General features: G+C 38.9%; 2 protein-coding genes across 5 annotated transcripts; both read right to left on the bottom strand.

The window, feature by feature from the left end:
* Positions 1–12: 12 nt before the first annotated feature.
* On the bottom strand, positions 13–9,303 carry clpxb (caseinolytic mitochondrial matrix peptidase chaperone subunit Xb). Of its 4 annotated transcripts, none has more exons than XM_079345191.1 (15): positions 8,945–9,303; positions 8,313–8,390; positions 7,490–7,647; positions 7,249–7,363; positions 6,281–6,435; positions 5,985–6,144; positions 5,272–5,313; positions 4,249–4,425; positions 3,947–4,111; positions 2,967–3,055; positions 2,604–2,768; positions 2,199–2,498; positions 1,645–1,737; positions 1,444–1,550; positions 13–1,308 (listed from the first exon to the last, which is right to left on the bottom strand). In XM_079345191.1, exons 2-15 carry the CDS (start codon positions 8,365–8,367, stop codon positions 1,218–1,220), a joined length of 1,872 nt encoding a protein of 623 aa, XP_079201317.1. In that variant the 5' UTR covers positions 8,368–8,390; positions 8,945–9,303; the 3' UTR covers positions 13–1,217. The 4 variants fall into 4 exon arrangements, with proteins under 4 accessions (XP_079201317.1, XP_079201316.1, XP_079201319.1 ...); XM_079345190.1 differs by having other exon boundaries at positions 2,199–2,504; XM_079345193.1 differs by lacking the exon at positions 5,272–5,313.
* Positions 9,304–10,765: 1,462 nt separating this feature from the next.
* Positions 10,766–20,117, bottom strand: LOC306825765 (uncharacterized protein). The gene is given in 28 exon segments (XM_079346721.1): positions 10,766–11,198; positions 11,200–11,274; positions 11,415–11,565; positions 11,642–11,767; positions 11,865–11,933; positions 12,564–12,653; positions 12,744–12,827; positions 13,289–13,369; positions 13,444–13,530; positions 13,733–13,792; positions 13,890–13,958; positions 14,120–14,194; positions 14,278–14,373; positions 14,455–14,538; positions 14,683–14,730; positions 15,129–15,218; positions 15,570–15,638; positions 15,741–15,833; positions 15,926–16,000; positions 16,328–16,402; positions 16,505–16,594; positions 16,747–16,827; positions 17,926–18,045; positions 18,341–18,433; positions 18,646–18,717; positions 18,812–18,829; positions 18,933–18,984; positions 19,653–20,117. Coding segments are annotated over 28 exon segments (2,835 nt in total). The 5' UTR covers positions 19,974–20,117; the 3' UTR covers positions 10,766–10,807.
* Between the last annotated feature and the right edge of the window lie 837 nt (positions 20,118–20,954).

Here is a 20,954-nt window from a genome sequence, read left to right on the forward strand (position 1 = left end):
CTTACAGCAAAAGGAGAACAGATCTAGTTTAATCTCATTTTAAAGCACAACAGCGTTTTTAGGGAGTACAGCAGCGTGGTTCAGTTCAGTCAGAGAGCTATGACGTGGAGCTTTGAGTACAAACGTGTATTGAGTAACAGAAAATTCAATCACTGAAGGTGGGCTTCCGATGCTGGGGAACAAACAAAGAAAATTAAACTACACGTGCACTCTGGAGGAATGTCTGACTAAGCAGGTTTAAAGCAGCGACCGGCTGACGATTATGAGGATATTAAAAGCATCATCAGAATGAATGTCAAGTTCAAGAGTATGTCTAAGAACACGTTTATGAAGGACTTATTGAACTCACACTTCTAAGTAAGCTGGCTAAGCTGGCTAACCTGTCAAACCTGCTTAGAGAGACAGCAGTCCTGTGATCCAGAGGTCTGATAGTTAACATATACATTCCCTTAAACAACGGGCTAAAAAAGAAGCTAAATAATGAAAATAACCATTCCGGCTGTTTAAAAGGTCACCAATAGTTTTCACTTGCTTTGTTTAGTGTGCTGGTGCTTTACATGACACAATGTGTTCTCCTAATTAGAGGTCATGTTATAGAAACTGCTTACAAATGCTACCTAGGCGATGTAGCTCAACATTTACAGCCCGGGTTTTTACTGTGAACACCATTATTACAATGGTGGTACAGAAGAAAACATCAAAATATTGATGTGTCATGGAATATTATGCCCTTATGATACAAGGCAATACTTGAGATGGTAACATCACATCTACACTCTCTCAGCGCTCCACATTTTCAAGTGTACAGTATGATCCCATTCTTTTCATTTGCTTCCCTTACCATGACAGCCCATCACCACAAAAAGAGAAAACAAATTAACTAACTACAAATCCTTTCATGAATAAAATTGCATTATCTTTATATAGATAAAATGTTAACAATCCCCAGAGATTGAAATTTCTTATAAAAGGTCCACATAGCTGTGAGCGCACCGCTAGAGAATTATCATCTGATGCACGTGACCAAAGGTTGTTACGCTCTCTTAACTTGTTCATCCTGAAACAATCCTTGATGAGAACCAGCGGCTTGTAATACATCTAACACAATGTCCACAGCTTGTTTGTCAGGAGCTATAGTAAAACCCAGAGTTGGTATCCAAGGGTTCATGGTGATCTATTGATTTCAGAGGGAGTTCGAGGTTTAAGGAGCTACTTGTTCAGTTGTTAGCAGCATCTGCCTGCCGAGGCCAGTTCTCCTCTTCAATGCCTGAGTCGTATTCCTCCTCCGCAGACTCCTTGGCTGGCGCTCTGAAATTCAAATGGAAAGTCCAGTTCAGGTTTCAAATCACTCTACGTTAAGAGACTCAAAGTGCTGGGCTTGAGAAATCTGATCCCTTACATAACACATATTTGGCCCCGCCTTGTGGGCAGAGAGATACTGACCTGATATATCTGGGCTGTGCTTTTCCTTGGACAACATCTTGGTCCAGCTCTACGGCCATGATGTCAGAGTGTGGCACCTCAAACATGGGCTCGAGAAGGAGCTTTTCCTGAATGTAGAGAATATTTGATTCATTTTTGAGTCGAGACCTTTTATGAGTTGAAAGAAGTAATACTTTCGTAACCCGCAGCAAAATAACTTACCATGATGGACCTGAGCCCACGAGCTCCAGTTTTTCTCTCCAGAGCCATCCTGGCAATGGCCCTCAAGGCGTCTTGATTCACATTAAGTTCACACTTAAAAAAAAAAAAAAATTCACATTTATTTTAGTTATACTTAAGAAGGCATTATTAGAGATATATACAAAAAAACATTCTCCCAACAACACAAAACCCTGCAGATCTGTGAAATGGAAAAGGGGCCCGAGCTCGAGAGGCTGTGCTCATCAAATTTAACTACGACCCAGAAAGGACAGCTTGTGCAGTAAATCCAGGAACTTTCATCAAAACAATACTAAACTCAAAGCAAAAATGTTCCATTTGCTGTGACAAAAACAAACGTTAGAGATACAGTTAATGTAGGATATTTTTTGACTGGATGAATCTGAGCCAGGATTTACTCATTTGACAGAGCTCGCTTGTTGACCCTCTCTCCACACAGTGATCCCATTTAACAATCATCCTCTAGTTTTTTTACTCAAAGGAGGAGAGGATGGCTTCATGCTTTACTGTATCACCGTGTCCCTCAGAGCCCTTACTTTGTCCATGCTGAACAGAGCCTGGTATTGGGGCACCACAGCATTGCGGGGTTCAGTCAGGATTCGGACTAGTGTTTCTTCGTCCAGGCTGTGCAGAGGAACGACGACAGGGAGACGGCCCACAAACTCTGGGATCATTCCAAACTCAATCAGGTCCCTGGCCTCTACGTGCTTCAGCAGCCTGTCCTTCTCTTCTAACTCTGCAACTGTGTCCGTCTCACCGCTGGTGTTGGCCAAGTCTGCGGCGGCGGCTGCACGGCGCCCTTTCCCCAGATTGGAGGGAGTCCCAAAACCCAAATACTGAAACTCATGAAACACAGGGATCAAGTTAGAAACCGGACGTTTTACAGACAGGATTTTTGTTTTTGTGCGATGTCAGAAGACAAAAGCTTTGTTTGAATTTACTTTTTCGTTCTTTCTTCTGCTTATGATTCTGTCAAGTCCGTTGAAAGCACCAGATGCAACAAACAGGATGTTTGTTGTGTCTACCTGCACCGTTTCTCCTCTCAGTTTCCTGGAATTTTTCTCAGGAACATTGACGATTGTTCCCTCCAAGAGTTTAAGCAGACCCTGATAGAGAGGAAAAGGACAAAGTCCACATCAAAGCAGGACCTGGACTAACAAATCAAAAACAGGGATCTAGATACTGTGTTTTTTTTTTTATCCTAACATTATTCTTTTTAAACCAAACTCCTAACTATTTCACTTGCACTCTGATGTCCATCAATCAATAAGTTTGATAAAGCTGAATCGAGGCTTATTACTGACCTGCTGGACTCCCTCTCCTCCCACGTCTCTCAGCTGATGGATTCCAGGCACACTGCCGATCTTATCAACCTCATCCAGGAACACAATACCTGCACATAAAAAAAAAACAATGTTTCCATCGTCACAAAGACCTGAGGACGTCCCTGTGTGTCCACACACGCGTATGCAACATTTACTTTAGAATTCAGCTTACACGATACACTTAACACAAGTCCATTTGAATACGGTCAGACGGGGGTTGAAGTGAAGGAAACACTGTTGTTTATGTTTATGAATTCCAGTTTGCTGCCTTTTCCTTCCTGATAAGAAACCTAATCTCTTCCCACATCAGGAACGGACGTCCAATATAGACGTGAAAATATTGCATCTGTATCTCAGAGTTCTTCAGTTACACCACAAAGCAGACACGGGCGACAGCATGGCTGACTGTACACTTAGTCTGTAGCCAGCTGTGAAAACTACCACAAACCTCCAAACGACCAGTGACAGAACGATAGAAAGGGAGAGGAGTGATGTAGGGCAGCGTGACTGCAGTCTGATGACTGCTCTGACGCTCTCTGCTCTGAGAATGACTTCCTGTGGAGCTGCCGTACGCTGGGATACATCGCTTTTCCACAAAGGGAACAACAGAATCAATACAGTTATCAGCTCTATGAACAGTGACAACCTTCGACTCAATCCTTTGGTTCTTTTTTTCCTGAACTTTCAAATCTCTAGTCAGCTGCTTGCTGGAGAAAAAGTAATATTTTCCTGTATTTCCAATAGAGGGCTTAGAAGAAGAACTTAGAAGAGTTCACGTTTGAACTTTTTTATTTGTACCTTTTCTTGCACTCTCAAAACAAGATCAAATGTACAGCAAACATGTTGGTACAAACACACACTGCTGCCGTTTGTTTTCATTCTTGCGTTTAAAAGGAAACTATGGATACGATGTTAACAAGGGAATCTACAGGGTCATTAAACATGCTCCTTCTGCCTACCTTGTTGTGCTTTGTCCACAGAGTAGTTGGCATCTTGGAGCAGTTTGGCAATAACAGACTCGATGTCTTCTCCCACGTATCCGGCTTGAGTTAATGTGGTGCAATCACAAATGGCGAAGGGAACATCCAGACAACGTGCCAGTGTTTGGGCCAGTAATGTTTTCCCTGTAAAAAAACAACATTTATTTTGTGATACATTTTAAATTGGCTGCATGGGTCCATATCAAGACTAATCTGTATCCGCGGCAGAACTCATCGATCGAATTGTTCTTGGATTCACTTTGCAATGACAGGAGACCAACCTGAGCCAGTGGGACCTAAAAGTATGATGTTGCTCTTCTCCAGTTTGATGTCAGTGTGTGTGGAGTCTAAGACCTCCCCACCCCTCTTCTCTTGAGGTGCCTGCTGGCTCGCCTGTTGCTGCATGGACGCCCCCAGAGCATTTCCATGTGGACTGATCCCTGCAATCTGCAGCAGCTCTGCACAAACAAGAATAAGAAAGAAAAGGTTCGCTCTCTGTAAATTAACTCAACACTTTGTAACTGCTGGACAACAGTAAACAAGTCAGTCAATATATATGTGTGTGTGTGTGTGTGTGTGTGTGTGTGTGTGTGTGTGTGTGTGTGTGTGTGTGTATATATCAGATGCATAGCAACAGTTTCAATGTACAGGCTAAAAATATTATGTGCCCTGGTCTTTGCCCGGGTGAAGTTACTTAGTGATGAGAGCCAGACTGAAAATAGCTGAAGTTGATGTGAATGTAGGTCACTGGGTTACTTTATTTTATTATCTGATCCGTCAAAGATTAACAAGCAAGGTGAATAAACACAGTTTATGGGTCACAGCTGAACTGGAGCACAATGTCCTCACACAAAGTTATCTGCCTTGGGAGGCTTCAGTTGATCATCAAGTTCTTATGATCGAGTATGAATTTTAAAAGATGACTGTAAGTGTCTAATCTTAGAGCTACAGGGGTCTGTACATTTTGGCATTTGTGCAACTCAAGAAAAAATGTCTAAGAATACACGTCAAACTTTTAAAGTGAAAGACAATGAGAAAAGCTCCAGCACACTGTCTGGCTTTAAGCTGATATATTGAATGAATCACAACGTTTCGATCTATCCGATCATACCTGATGGAGGTTGGTTAGACCTAAATGTTGCGCGATTTGATTCGACAGCACAAAGCCAGACAGTGTGCAGGAGCTTCTCATCGTCTTTAAGTCTCGCCCTCTTCTGTCACACATTCAGGTGTGCAGCGATTTTTTTTTTTCCTTCTTACTTTTAAACTGATCAAGATAAAACTAAGGAGGACCAATCACTTACTTGTGAATCTGTATTCATCCTCTCGTCTTCTCATCTCTAGCTCTACAGGGAGAGGATGAGAGGACTCAAATCAATATTATCATTATCATTACCATTATGACATTATCAGCACAGCCCTGCAAAAAGGTCTGTTCTGGAGTGTGATAATCATTGAACAAATGCCAAATGATACAGATTATGATTCAAGCATGATGATATATCATGTTTCTTATCATTCATTCCTGTTGGTTTTGTTGGAGTAAATGGCTCTTCATTCAGTTGAAATAGGAATTGGATTTTTGCCACGATTGATAACCTGTAATAATTTAGCACTTGTATGACAGTCACTAGTACAGCTTCATGTTAAATACTGAGCTCAACTAGAACAGCTCTGTTAAAGTTATAGCATACATCCATTTTGCAGATTGGCTTTGTTGTTTAAAAACAAAAGTTTTTAACACTCCCAGAATTAAAATACAGAGGCATGACCGGCTCTGCTGCAAGTCATTCTCCATCACTCCTCCACTATATCTTCTGTCTTTCTACAATGTGTCAAAAGACACAAACATTTTTGTCTTTTTTTTTTTTTTTGTCTTTTTTTTTTTTTTTTTTAAATGAGGCCAAAGCTCACCACTTCATATTTTAACATTAAACTGTAATGATGAAATCAACAGTGAATTAATAAATGTAAGTGACTGATATAAAAATACTTTAAAGACAACAATAATACTGACCACGAGGTGTTAGAGTGGGCTGTTTCTCCACCTCCACCTGCTGTCGACTCCCAGCAGGGATGTTGTTGTAGATGCGCTTGTAGTGATTGTACACTGCCACTGCCAACACCTTCTTTGCATAGGACTGGCCGACGACATACTTGTCGAGGTAGGCGTATATCTGAAAACCAAAGGTAATTCATGTTTGTTTTTTGTTTTTTTAAGTACCAAGACTTTCAAAACAGGATGTTTTACCCTTAAGTGAGAGTGATTTAGAAGAATATCTGAGCCGTCTGGTTTCTGCTTCAGTATCTCACCTTCTTAGGAGGAGGGGGAGGTTTTTGCGCAAAGGCCAGTTTCACTGCCTCTGCAGCAGATTCTGGCTCTTTGTTCAGCCCCTTCTTCGAGTCGGTTTCAGACAGAACCACAAAAAAGTGATGGCATTTCTCACACTTGACAAATCGTGTTGATGCTGTAAAAGAATAAAACATGTTTTAACAAAATTGTATGCCCTGTTTTATTCAAGCTTTTGAGGAATCAGAACTGTAACTCTCAAGAAGTACAACATCAAGAACACAAAAAACATCTAAATGAACAACTTAAAGTTCCTTTAATATATCTGTTACATTACTGTTCTTTCATTAATCTAAAGATCGTCTGTTCATAAGTTGGGAGACACAAATGGTCCTTGTTTCACTTAAAAAATAAGTTAAACACAATATTTCTGACCCAGCACACCGTCATGATGTCAATGTGAAAGTAAATAGAAATCAAATTCAAAACGTTGAGCTTTTTTTTGTCCCAATCAGGTCGGGCAGTGTTTGTCCGTGCTGAGTAAAAGATCCCCGACACAAACCTCCATGTGACTAAGTAAGAGAAACGTCCTGGCATCGTCTGGCCTTACAAATAAAACATCTTAGCTGAAGCAAGCGACAGTGTATGAGCTCAGATGTAGATGTTGCAACAGGAAATGTGAAACTTTAATGAGACAACAATAACCAATGCCTCAGTGTTAGTTTGCAGGAGTTTATTTTGACAAACTGTGATACTGTGGTTGATTGTGGTGAACTTTGAATGTGTTGTGTGTTTAAATGACTGTTTTTCAGTCCATTTGTACCACTACAGACCACAACACTGTGGACGTTTATTAGAGGTGAAAACAAAATATATAATCACATTTTGAAATAATTGATTAAAACCATCATTTACACATCTCATGTGGCACAAAGTTGTCATTTTCACTTCACTCAGTAAATGGTCATCAAGAATAAATATGTTTACTTACAGACAAAGGTCTCTACATGAGTGCAGGGATCTCCACATTTAGGGCAGCGCAGCTGGCCTCCCCCCTTGCCTGATCCTGCAGAACCTGATAGTCTCTTTCCCTCACTGATGCTTTTCTGTGTAAACACAACTGTGTCAAAATATCTTAACAGCTATGATCATTAACATGTAAAAAGACTTGCAAATGACCATGGGGTGGGGGGGGGGGGGCTTCAAATACAGTTATTCCTCCAGGGTATTACCTTTCCGCCATCACTTCCACCATCCTTTGTTGTTCCATCTTTGGAGGCATAGCAAACAGACGTCTCTGAAAAGGATCTCACTCGTACCCGCGGGTGTAAATGAGTCTGAGAACCCTGACGACTCAGAGAATACAACTGGATCCGTGAGCAGGACAATCCTGGAACATAATAATCATGTTGAGTAGTTATTCTTCATATCACCCTCGTAAAAAATGTAAGCAGTAATGTCCAAATAAAATAATTAATATCTTTGTGTATCATGTTAATTAAACTTAGACAAAGCCCCATTTATTGTTCGTAAAAAATATCCCAAAAAAAAGAGTTGATTTTAGCCTCTCTATTGAGATAAGTGTCAAACGTAATATTTTTGAGCATTAAACAGCTGGTTGGACAAAACAAACAAATAATCTAAACATGTCACCTAAAAGACTTCTGGTCACTTTAACTGCAACCTACTTTTAACGATGATCAATTTAAGATTTATTTAGAAAAACATAACATTTTTTAATAATAAAAAATTGTACAGGTTGTATTTATTAAGTGTTGATGTACAAGTGTTGTTTGGTTGTTTTTTGGGGGGTTTTTAAACTGTGTTTTGTCTTTGTGCTGCTGTGAAGGTCTCCTTTCAGCTCAGTTAGCTAACCAAATATTACATAACATAATGTTTTTGTATGCTTTATTCCTGCACAGTAATGCAAGACGCTTGGCCGCAACATTAGTTAGTAACTTTTACACCTGCTTTTGACATTACATGTCTGTCATCACAAACAGAGCACAATGTCATGCAGTTTTGACCATCTGGAAGTCCAATCTGATTTCTCACCTCTGTTTGCAGTGTTCAGAAGCAACCTTGCAGCTGAAGTGCACGGACAGGACATAACTCTTCCTTTGGCTTAAAATCCTGAAAATAAACAGAAAGTGAACATAATGTACTGGTGGGGGGGAGCAGAGGCTGTGTTAGCCGTCAGCTAACATGTACAGCAGGCAAACAGGAGAGGCCGGTGAGCGTAACACATTTCATAACTTCAACGTCACTGTTAGCATTAGCAAAACAGGTCACTGTTTCTGCTGAAGGTGGTCGTAAATGATGCCAATATAAAGACAAAAATAAATCTTTAAGGAACCCATCTGGAGTGAACTGACGCCTACGGAAACTCCCATCATCTCATACTGTCAACAAATAAAACAAACAAAACAAACGACGCCAGCTAGCAGGAATATATAATAAGGTTACTGCTAGCTGCTTAAGCTGGGCCCGCACCAGAGCTAACTCGTCCCCGAGAAAATGACAAGCAGCCCGGCCTCGGGAGAGCGTCAAAGCACGGCGAAGACACGGAGGAGCGGATACAAATATACACAGCAAACAGTGCTGCATGCAAGCTCATGTGACGAGACAAACAATGCAACACTTGTATTTTTACTAAACTGTGCAACAGCGAGTTTAGTTATACTCACAGGGCACGATGAAACCAGTCGCGTCTTGACAGCCCCCGTTTGAAAAGTAAAACTGCTAAGTCACTGTAGCTTTCGCTCTCACGTGTAAGTGGTCAAGTCAGTGTGTCATACTACTGTGACAGTGCCTAATGTATATCAGGTATGTAAAGGCTAGCTTTAGGCCAGGTGGGACACAGCCCGAAGTGATGTAACACTCGCTGTTATGAACAGATGCCAAACTAAGCTAGCCGGCCTACGTTCAGGGTTACAGAAACCAAGAGAAGATCTTCATTCATCGTAACCGGTGTAAGTAATATGGAGGCTACATTATGTCACGGTGTGATGGACCCATCCAGATACTTTGAGATCTACTCCTCCTATGGGGGGCGTAGCCGCTAACGCAACGCTGGTGCGTTTAAAGCACCCTCGAAAAAGTTGTAAATAAACAATGTTGAAAATTGTGTTGCGTTTCGGTGGTTCTGGTTAATATGTAAATTATAATTTGAACTGAAATTGGTTGCAAAACACTATGACAACATTCATGAGGTCTATTTTTGCCCTACTTACTACAGTCTGGGGTCCTAACTTATGCAAATAAATCAAATCCAATAGACATGAGTAAGCTGATTTATTTATTCTATCAATATTAATAAGGATAAGGATGAGGATAATCTTTATTGATCCCCCAATGGGGGAAATTTGGGTGTTACAACAGCTCCAAAAAACAGTTAAACAGAGAATATAAACAGCATCAATAGCAAAAAAAAGAAAAAAAAGAACAGCTATGAGCCAGTTTACATTAATTAAATAAGGGGGATAAAAAATACAAAGACTTAAATAATACAAGGCATAAACACTATGTACACTTTCACTCGTAATGTAGGCTACTAGGGTCTTACATCACCGCTGCCTAGGGTACTAGATTACACCTCATATAAATCATTCTCTGGGGTAGGCTATGTTAATAGATAGAAGCTAGTTAAGTCAGAAACTTTACAGAAATGGTAATATTACCATTGTTTATCGGAGGCCAATTAAAGCACTTAGGTTAGAGGTGGGGAACAATGTTGGCCAGCAACACCTCCCTCTTGCTATGCGTTTCTATTGTATATCAGGTTTTAATACAGAGTAGCTCTAAATTATAACTTAATTATGCAGAATAATATTGTTTTTACCTTTAACACACAAAAAAGAGCCTGCTGGGGTTTTGAGCTAACTTGGGATCTGAGGCCACCAACTCATATACGTGCTTTGCACAGTAAGTAATCCAGTTTTGGCTTTTCTGCAGCCAATCCTGCTCCTTTTTTAGTGTGAGGATGTTTGTGTGTCTGCTTTGAAACCAAACAATATAGAAGTCAACCAATGAGTTGTTTCATTGCAGCCTTTAGGAAACGGTGTCGCTCCTGTTTCCTCACACAATGTGCCTTCATGATATTTACAGTATCACACAATAAAAGTTGGAAAAAAATAATAAAGATAGTATTCCCACAATATGAACATTTTAAAAATTAATTCAAAAAGATTTCATCATCCAAGTGTACCATCTAGTTCTCATAGTTCTGTGAATCAAAAATAAAATGTTTTTGTGATCTATTGTCTTCATTTCTAACTAACATAAATCATATCAGTCTGCATAAATCTATGCATCAGTGCAATGGAGATGCATTGTGTTCATGTGTAGAGTTCACACGTGTATCAGTAATCAGGTATCTGATAAATGGCTCACACATTCATGCAAACAGTTTCCATTCTGACCGGTTAAACCTCTAACAGCAACCTGGTAGAGTTCCTCCTGGGACAAAATCAGGTCACTGTGTGAACAAATTCATACAAACAAAGGGATCTTATAAAACATTTTTATTGCTCATTTTGCAAAACCTGAGGTTATTTTTTTGTGAATTTGAGTTTAACTTTGCAGGTTTTCAGACTTCTGTTGTCCCACATGTACAAAAGCTTTTGGTTGGGATAATATGACAGCATAGCCAAGATGCCGTCAGCAGGCCTCAAGTCCAAACTTGCATCCTGAGGACTCTCTTTATTTAAATCAAAGGCATATGTAACTCTCCTGTCTCGAACATCTGTGAAATACAGTACACCACATACAATGAAAGCATTTCCTGCTTTAGCTGTAGGGTAGTGAGTGTTTATGACAGACTCTACAGAGAACGTGTCAGAGTTAAGCTTCACAACCATGATGTTATCATCTGTATCTGAAGCAAAAATGACCCACAGACCATTTTCATCCACAGCAAACTTAAAGTAGGTCTTTGAGTTGGAAAAGATAGTTCAGGTTGTTATATCTGCTGTTTGCCACGATCAGAGTGTTGGTCCTCCTGCTGTTCAGGTCAAATCTGTAAAATATTGATCATGTGCAAGTTAAGAAGCTTGGTACAAAAGTCTCACGTTGCATGAAAAAGACAAGAAAATATAAGCAGAGATAATTCATCAAGACAAGAACAAAGTGTTCCAAATTTTTAACATAAACACTTACTGTATTAGTCTGTTTGTTCCTGCGTTGTGAAAGTAAAATGACTTCTTATAAATAACATGACCACAGCCCTGGTAGAACCTCCCCATGTTTATAGTTCTTTCGCCTTTGCTCTGAAAAGTGGAAACATCTCTGTGCTCCGTCACAAGTCGGCCTGTAGAGAAATTTGTTTGGGTTGAGTTCTCAATTCCCTGTGAAAAACTCTTGACTCACATTACTGAAAAAATCACCTGAAAAATGTTCGGCCAGCCAGTGCCGGCCGCCATCCAGCTGAGACACATCAGACATCCAGGCTCCAAAAGTGCTCTGCATCTCAGTGGCTCTCTCTGAACATTTAATAGCTTTAATGCTGCACTCTAAACAAATAAAGATATTAATTTCAGTAGCTCAACATGGAATCAAATATTTAGACAGATTAATAGTTTCACGTGTAATCTAACAAAATCCTCAAACCAGCTTTTGTCCATCTCTCATTCGTCGTCTTGTTGATTTTGTTGTTGGTCTGAATTTGAAGTATTGAGTCTATGGAAGAAGAGAGGACATGCATTCATTTATGTACTCCGTATTCCACTGATTATGAGCACTTTGGGGGTGTTTTCTCAAGCTCTTAAGTTATTTGTCTTGTCACAAAATAATAACAATGTTTTTTTTCTGTAATAAAACATTTCAATCATTTCTATCCTTAAGTTCTTGACTTATTTTTTATATTGTCCTCATTTCATAGAGCTGGTTTTCCCATTATAATGGAGGGATTCATCTCCTTATCTGGAGATAACTAAGCTTGCTTGCCTGTGATAATGACGACAGAGTGGGTCATATTAGAAGACAAAACACCAGGCTGGTCTCTCTGATGGGCCAGACCAAGACAACCATGCTGCAAGTTTTTTACAAGTTTAAAAATATAGACATTTATTGTGTTTGCAGCAGCAACACTTGCATCAGTGTAGCAGTGATGTTTGATGGCAAATTTTAATTAATAAGCGTTAATTTTTTGACATGTTAATTTGTCTTTCATGAACGAATCAACATTCAGACATTATTGTGACAGTCCTAGTGGTGACATTCAGATCCTGGACCTTGGAATAAATGTGAATTTAAATGTTAATAGTTCAACGTTTGAACGAACATATGGCCCTACAGGAAAGTTCTTACCACTTTCAGTGGCTGTGTTGTTAGGTATCCCATTGTTCTTGAAGGCATCCTCCTCCTTCTTTTTAGCTGGGTCAACAACAGATGGCAAGACTGAAAATAGACAGCATTTCCATCAATAATCTTAGTATATATATTGTGTCATTGTAACATTTACATTGAAATAAAAACAGTCATTTTTACCTGTATCTGTTCGACTTGGTGCTGGGGTTGATTTCTCTCTTTTGGTGTCATTCCAGGTGTCATTACTTTTGGCTTCATGAGACTCTAAAAGACAAAACCCTTATTAAAGGTTATTTTTCTTTTACTTTCACGTTTATCTCAGTGCATCACAAAGAGGTCATCTCTACCCAAAAACGTCCAATGAAGCTCTAATTGAGCGTTTGATTAAATTAACTGTAATTTTGAGTATTACATTGTCCCCAATACTCCAAAAATAAATTTGAGGGAATTATTAAATAAGGTCACGATATACAGTAAGTCGTAAAAGAATTGTGGAAGGGGGCTCTGGTGGCGCAGTGGTTAGTGTGCGCGTCCCCACTCTCTATCCACTGTCCTTCCTCTCAAATTAAGGCGCAAAAAATGCCCAAAAAATAAATCTTAAAAAAAAAAAAAAACAATTGTGGAAATCGTTGAAAGAGTCTGAAAACAAGTCCTCCTTAAAACCCTTTTTTTACATGTATAATATTGATACAAAACATACAGTAGTTCACAATGTGATAGTTTACCAGTTCTTATGGGTGTATCATTAAAATTCCTGCTGCCACTGAAGGGGTCACTTTTGTCAGTTATGTCTGGAGGTAGTAGAACTGAAGAAAGAACAACAAGACATTCATATAAATTTGAATTAATTGATCTCCTTATAATATCAAAGAGTTTGTACCTGTCAATAATTTCATCGGTGTCTCCGTAACATTTTCTGTGTTGGAGTTAGTCCAGTTGTTGTGGTTGTAATCTTGAGGAAGTGTCCCTATTTAAACATCAATAAATATGTAAATATGTGTGTGTGTGTGTGTGTGTGTGTGTGTGTATATATATATATATATATAAACACACACACACACACACACACACACACACACACACATATATATATATATATATATATATATATATATATATATAAATATTATAATCGTCCCACCACTCAAAGCATAATTATGAAAATTTACCAATGTCTGTAAAATTCAACACATCCCTTTTGTCATTTGCTGGACGTGTTGTCGGTGGAACTGGATCAAGAAAGGAAGATATGTTAATTCACAACAGCAGACCATAAAAATGTTTCACTTATCTTCTTTAAAATGTAAAATTAACAAAGTTTTTCACCAGTTGTTGTCCATCTCTTTTTGCCTGTCAAATTGGGCTTGCTGTTGGTCTTTGGTGGATATGAAGAGTCTGAAGAAAAAGAAGCCTTTTATGTGGGCACTTCAACAGATGAGAAATATTTTTTTGAAATGGAAAGTGTATTTCAGTATTTAACTTCTAATTTATCCAATAAACTCTTGAATGAACGAATTGATCAACAAATGAATCAACAGTAAACATCAATTTCTTACTGCTCCTTGTGGACATTTCTACTGCGATTCCACTGTCTTTGAATATATCTTCAGTCTTGTGTGCAGAAATTAACGCTGTAAAATGTAATACAATTGTTAAATAAAATAGTTTAAAGTTTTTGTTAGTTGTTTCACTCAAAACATAAAGAACTTCCTACCGGTAAATAATTTCTTCCATGCCTCTGTAACATTTACTGCATGGGAGGAGTCATTCAGGGTGTCACTGCTGTCCTCTTTAAGAAATGACACAGAGTCTAGAAAAAAAAATGAGGTTAAACATGTCATATGTATATTAAATGAAACTTTTCCAAAAAAGTCCCCAAATGATTGTTCACCAGATTTTAATGTTGCAAGTGTTGTTGCCTCGCGAACGTTGAAAATGTCTTTGAAGTTGTCCACTAGAATATGTGCTGGTGATTCTGAAAAAAGAAATTCCAGATATGACACAAATACAGAATTGAATCAAATAATACTTGTGATGTTTAAAATAGAAACAGCAGATCATATCATTTATAGTGGTGAGATAGTTAAATGTGAGGTTGAAGTTCACAAAGTGTACCCACCAGTTTTGGTCCATCGCTCGTTGTTATTCTGGGGCGAGTATGAGGATTCTAAAGAAAAATTAATAATCAAAGTTATCTACTTTGGTTCCTTGAGTTGGTAATCCTAAGACACTGTTTAGTAGTTGTTTTTTTAAATGCTACCAAAAATACTGAAACTAGACACAATCCAATACCTTTTTGATTGTATAGTATAGAGTGCATTAATCATGTTGCCTTTTTGCTCTGGTGTAGCCGATAAGACTGGCAACTATACATTTCTATATTTTTAATTCTTTAATAAATCAAGCCCTCTAATTAGCATACTGAAAATAATTGTTGGCTTTTGTTGTTACTTAAACTACAAGTGATTTTTTACCAATGTTTTTGTCCACAGAAAGTGTGGCACTGGAATGTTTTGAAATTCCGCCAACAAATTTTTCTCAGAATTCAAAATTAATATCATCTACCTGTTAATATTTCTCTTGGGGACTCTGTGACACCGTTGGGGTCATTCAGGAGGTCTCGGCTGTCATCTTTATGAAACAAGGTGGTGGACTCTAGAAAGTAAAACAGCTGAATTTAATGTGTTGCATTATGTGACAGAAATACAGTTTATTGTACACATTTCGTGAGAATAGCACAGCAGTTCCCATGGTGACCAACTATTTGACTTGTAGATAGAAAAAGGGCTCACATTGAACAGATTCAATGGAGGAGAAAAAAACACTTTTTAGGTTTCCTTTGCTATTTTTCAAATTTATCCTACTCAATATGATTAATTTCTCCTTTCTTTTCTGATGAAATAATGCTGCAGTATTGGACAGGTTAGTCAAACTTCTGTTGAATTAGAAAAACAACAAAACAGATACCAATACCAACACAGAGGTCTAGTCATAAAGTTCTCTTACCTGATTTTCTGTGAGTTCCTAGATGTTTCTCAGAGTCTGTAACATTAAATACACCTGTGGCCTCATGAGCTGGATGTGGAGACGGTAACACGATGGAAAAAAAGTGAGTTTAATAAGATGAGCAGAGCATGAAGCTTGTGGGTAAAAAAACGTCAGTCTTATGTATCCCACCTGGTAACATGCTGACTGATGCCTCTGTTGCACTCTCTGTGCTGGTTTGAATCCTTGTGTTTTGCCTGTAGTCTGGACTGGGTGAGACTAACTCTGCAGAGTGAGGTTACAGCAGTCATTCTGGGCAAATATATTTAAAATAAAAATAACAATTTATGTTATGAGACTGTAATTTTTTTTTTTACCACTTCTTTTATAGTCATTGTTTTTGCTGCCATCGAATGTTTCAGTGTTCTCAGTCAGGTCTGGAGGAAGCAGGGCTGTAAGACAAAGATTTATGATATATAATATGTTTTTGGGTAGTAAATAAACTGGGACACTAATGAAGACATTTAAATTCAAAACAGTTTTCATCAGGGGTGAATTTAAAAACAGGCTGACAGCTTACTCTGGTCACGTATGTAACTGATTTCTGCCTTCTCTGATTGGTTAGTTTCATGTTATTCGTAATTTTATTTTTAGTTTATTTGTTTTTGGCTTCTCATCCTTTTGTTTTAATCGTACTCTAGACGTCATTAAAAATATGCCTTCAGTGATTGCTTGAGATTCAATTCATAAAATGAAAAGAAAAAGAAAACAGTTTGTACCTCTTAATGTTGTCGTGGTCTCTGTAACATTTTCTGTGTTGGAGTGATTCAATTTGCTCTCTGGGTAATCTGACACTTGAAAAAAAAAAAAACAGTAAAAAAAAGTAATTGGTTGAAGATATATTTTTTTTTTACATCACAACCATCAGTCTTCTGCCACTAAAAAATGTTCCTCACCAGTTTCCATTGTGGTTTCCAGAACTTTGTTTGAATCAGTCACATGCAAAAGATTGACTTTGTCTGGGGTTGGAAATGGAGTTTGTGTTTCTGTGGAAATAAAGACGTTGCAATATTTTACATCATACAAAATCAAAAAATGAAGAACTATTTAATTTGAAAAACGTCTTTTTATCAAAAGTATTTCCATTATTATTGTTTGACTCCATATTTTCTGTACATTCTGATTCGTCTTTCCCTACCAGTCTTAACAATTGTTCCGATGCTGGTGTTTTCTGCCTCAGTTTCACTGAAGGCTTCTGTACTCAGAAGAGGAGATGAATCTAAATGTGGTGAATAAGAGCATGAAAAGGTTAACATGATGATTGTTCTTACTCAGAAACTTAATTAACCATTATAACAGATTCATAAAAGCAAAGAAATTCCCATAGATAGTTGCTTGCCTAAAACTATCGACTGTTGAAATGATGGTAGTCTACAATTGTACAATTCATGTACTGTGTATGTGTTCATGACAGAGCTGGGTCTTTAAAGGGCCTCTGCAGATTGGATGGAGTTTTTAAATTAAATTCACCGAGGTCCACAGAAGAGAAGAGCCGAGTTAGAAACATACAGCCCTGTCGCGAAGTTAGGACCAAGCACCTTTCATTGGCAGAGCGTATTGGGCGGAAAAGAGTGCACACTTGTCAGAGGGAGTAAAGGCAGGTAGGAGCGTACTTGTTTCTGTTTTGTAAGGAAGTAACATGGTTTTGAATTTGCTGTGAGCAGCAACGGGGAGCCAGTGTAAGGAACAGCAGAGTTAAATGTGTTGAAGACCAGTCACGCTCGGATCTTCTGCAGAGGTCTGAATGTGCATTAAGGGAGACCTGCCAGTAAGGATTGTAGTAGTCAATGTAGGATTTTACAAGAGCCCATACCAGGAGCTGTGCTGCATGCTCTGACAGGTAGGGTGTGCTCTCTGACTCTATCCTGAAATGTTGGCAGTACCGTTAGAGATTTGTATTTGCTCTTGGCTCAGCTGAGACTGAGGACATGTATGACATTAATGTAATGTGTGTAAACTATTCAGTGATGCTCTGGTTCTTTTCGTTTTCACCTTAGTTAAGTTTCCTACATAATGAATGGGTTATTGGACTATTAATGTTTTTGTTGCAACAGTAAGGAGTGAAAATAGACCAACGAAAATCAATCTCAAATCAAAATGATAAAATATCTACTTTAGTGCTAACTATTTTTTTTGTACCTGTTGATTCATTATGTCCTATGTCTTCTTGACTTGTAGCACAATCTTTGGTGATATGTCAGCCATAAGGACGGTTTACACATGGACTACAGAACTGAGTGTTTGACCCTCAGAAGACTTGATGTACCACTCTCTGTTTAAAAATGAAGCATGTTTCTGACTCTATTGGTTTTCTCACCCAATGACTTGTTGGTTTGATGGATTTGTTCTCTGAAGTTCTTGTTCCTTACTTCATGACAATCATGAGGAGGACAGGGTGGACCAGGAGGACCTGGTGGACCCCTTGGACCAGGAGGACCTTGAAAAAATACAGAAGCAGGAAATCTGGCTCATAAAAAACTGAACTAAAAAAAGGTTGCACAAATTTACAATTACCACAATAAAATCTAACAGTAAAGAATAGTTATGTTCTACAGTTGTTCTTCAGAGGTAAGAATATTATATTTTCTTCTGCGATTTTCAAACTTGCTTTTAAAAAAATGTTTCCCATCGAAGTTGCGGAAATCATTTTTTTCCTCAAATAAAATTTGTCTGTTAAATCCTGAATCAGGATGACATTATGTCCAGTGTTTGTATATGTTGTCACCTCTCACCTTCAATCAAAATGTCATTACAGGTCTCGCCTTTCAGTCGAGGAGGCCCAGGGTCTCCTTTAGGTCCTCGTTCTCCTTTTTCACCCGGAGGTCCTAGTCATTGAGAGGCGTTGCCATTAGTTTAACCTCAGAGTTGGAAATAAAAGCAGGAGGCTCATACAAATCAAACAGGATTCAGCTGTCTGCTGTTGTGAACCCTCGCTTGAACAATTAAGACTATCAGTCTCAGTTTAAGACCACACTTCTTCTATGTTTAGTCTACAGGAAGCAGTGAGTAGATGTAGAAGAAACTTCAGATCTCTCACCTCTTTTTCCTCGCCTCCCCTCGGGCCCCAGCACACCCTGAGGTCCTGGTGAACCAGGTCTACCACGCAAACCTAACAGACAAAAACAGTGTGACTGAGGGACACAACTGGTCTACATTACTTAGATCATGTAGTAGATGCAGTTAACTGAAGTGTCTGATTTTACCTGGTGGTCCAGGTGGGCCTGTGGGAAAAATAAAGAACATTTAAATAAATCCAATTCCGTAAAAGCATCAGTGACTATAATAGACCAAAACTCTGGAATGGAGACTATTTATGACATGTACCTGTTAAACAAATTCCTCTGGAGCTGTTACACAGATTCATGAAGGTTTTGATCTGAAAAACAGAAAGAATCAATCAGGGAGGTCAGGCCTGATTGTTAGTGCACCTGGAAACCTTCTAAGGTTAGACACATTGATTTTTGGTTCGACACATTGATTTTAAAAATCTTGTAAAATAAAACGTTGCCTTCTGTTTCAGGAATCTAAAGGAAGATGGTCTTTTTTTGTCCACATTTGTAAGTGTCTGCAGATTTTTAAAAAAGCCTGTACAGCTCAACAAACTGATCTCGAGACTCCTGTTAATTAATGTGCAACATCTCTTCTTAAAGGAAATACACATTCATATAATGCAGTCAAACAAGCTCTGTAGTAGTCTCTGTAGAAATGCCACTCCCCTGTAGTTGTAATTACAGAGGAGGGAGGAACAGGAAACGCTCATGCTCCACTGCTCAAAGAGTTTTTTCAGGAAAAGAATCTCCTGCTTAATCTCTGCAACAGACTCTGAGATTCTTTGCATAATTCCCGAACGCGTCGCATCCCAAAAGGGGAAAAAAGACAAATTCCTTACTATTATTTTTACTGAAAAGAGTTGGTGATTGCTCCCCTGCTGTCTCTCATAACACATTGAGACGTTTATGAATCTCTTTGTCATTAAAGCAATCTGTCAAAGAAGCATAGTCTGCCATAACTTCTCAATGAAATCCCACATTTAAAGCATCTTACATTAACCATTGAGTAGGTCATCAGCATCAGCATATCCTTTTCTTCTTGGCTTTGTGTCACTTCTCCTTCCAGGTTTCTCCTGCTACGTCGGAGCTCTGTCAGCCCTCCATCCGCTACAGGCTCCGTGGGCTTGGTTCCCACCTTTACCTCACAGCTCTGCCACAGTGCCTGCATCTGTGCATCCAACCTGACCAGCTCCACTGTCAGCTCTTTCTGTCGAACCAGCAGAAACACCAAACATGCTAAGCACAGGAGCAGCAGCACACAAATCCCAAACAGAAGCACCTTCCATACAAGAAAACCTCCACTCTTCTTCTTCATATCTGTGCCGTAGTCCTCTTCTGCAAAGTGATCTGTGGGCTCTGAAATTCACGAGCACATTTCTGAACACCTGCCAGCAGATGAGACGTCAGAGGGAAGCTACTCTGTAAGCTGCTGGAGAGGAATAAACATGTCAAAATCTGTCTGTAAGTACAGTGGGAACCCTGGGATGCATTGCGCAACAAGTAGCATCTGGCAAACAGTTACAATCTCACACTTGATTCAGAAGCAATCAATGGACATATTTCCAGAGTGACATGTTGTGCACAAATTGTACTTTTCATCATTAAAGTGCCCTTCTTCTCAACATTGTCACTAGACTGTCCCACACAAAATTACATGGAAGCGGAATAAATAAGTAGTGAACAAGAGGGGCATTCTCTGGTCCAACAAAAGAGCTTTCAGAACACTTTCAGTAAAAGACTGTGCGTGTGAGGATGTTCGTGTATGCTGCAATCTGCTTTTCATTGATGTTTTTTGTTGTTGTTGTTGCATTCTGAGTTTCCAGTTATAGAACACTGTTGTGTTTTTTTTCTTGGTTTGGACCAGAAACATTCAAATTCCTCCAGTAATTAAATAAGAAGAGTGAGTTTTCCAGCAAACTTGAGATGAAAGCCCACCCCACCCAAATCCCATAATGGAGGCCAACATCTTAATGCACAGCCTTCAATAGATGCCAAGATGAAAGAACAGATCATGTAAGTATTTTTTAAGAAGGGAACAAAAATGAACCCACTGACTTACAAAGCTTAAAAACAAAATAAAAAAGTGCTACATTTTCAGTGTTTTAAAGACAGAAACTTCATTTTCCCTCGTTCCCCTCTGTCTCTCTTTTTTAATGTTCTGGGTAAATCCCTGCTCTCTTTGACAGAGGTCAGGCTGACCCAGCTGATTAATTTCCCCTTGAAAAGACTCCTCAGTGAATGAATTAGCCATCGGGCTTCCTTTCTTTTGCACAAAACTAAATGTGAAGTAACCCTA

The sequence above is a fragment of the Symphodus melops genome, assembly GCF_947650265.1.
Source record: "Symphodus melops genome assembly, chromosome: 6".
Taxonomy (NCBI): domain Eukaryota; kingdom Metazoa; phylum Chordata; class Actinopteri; order Labriformes; family Labridae; genus Symphodus; species Symphodus melops.

What these genes read in the sequence shown, in the direction of transcription:
- clpxb (XM_079345190.1), bottom strand. Translation starts at nt 8,367, where the DNA reads ATGTCCTGTCCGTGCACTTCAGCTGCAAGGTTGCTTCTGAACACTGCA. An exon ending in CTCCCCCTCCTCCTAAGAAG is followed by an intron (nt 6,145 to 6,280) that starts GTGAGATACTGA and finishes TTTGGTTTTCAG; the next exon opens with ATATACGCCTACCTCGACAA. An exon ending in GCCCACTCTAACACCTCGTG is followed by an intron (nt 5,314 to 5,984) that starts GTCAGTATTATT and finishes CTCTCCCTGTAG; the next exon opens with AGCTAGAGATGAGAAGACGA.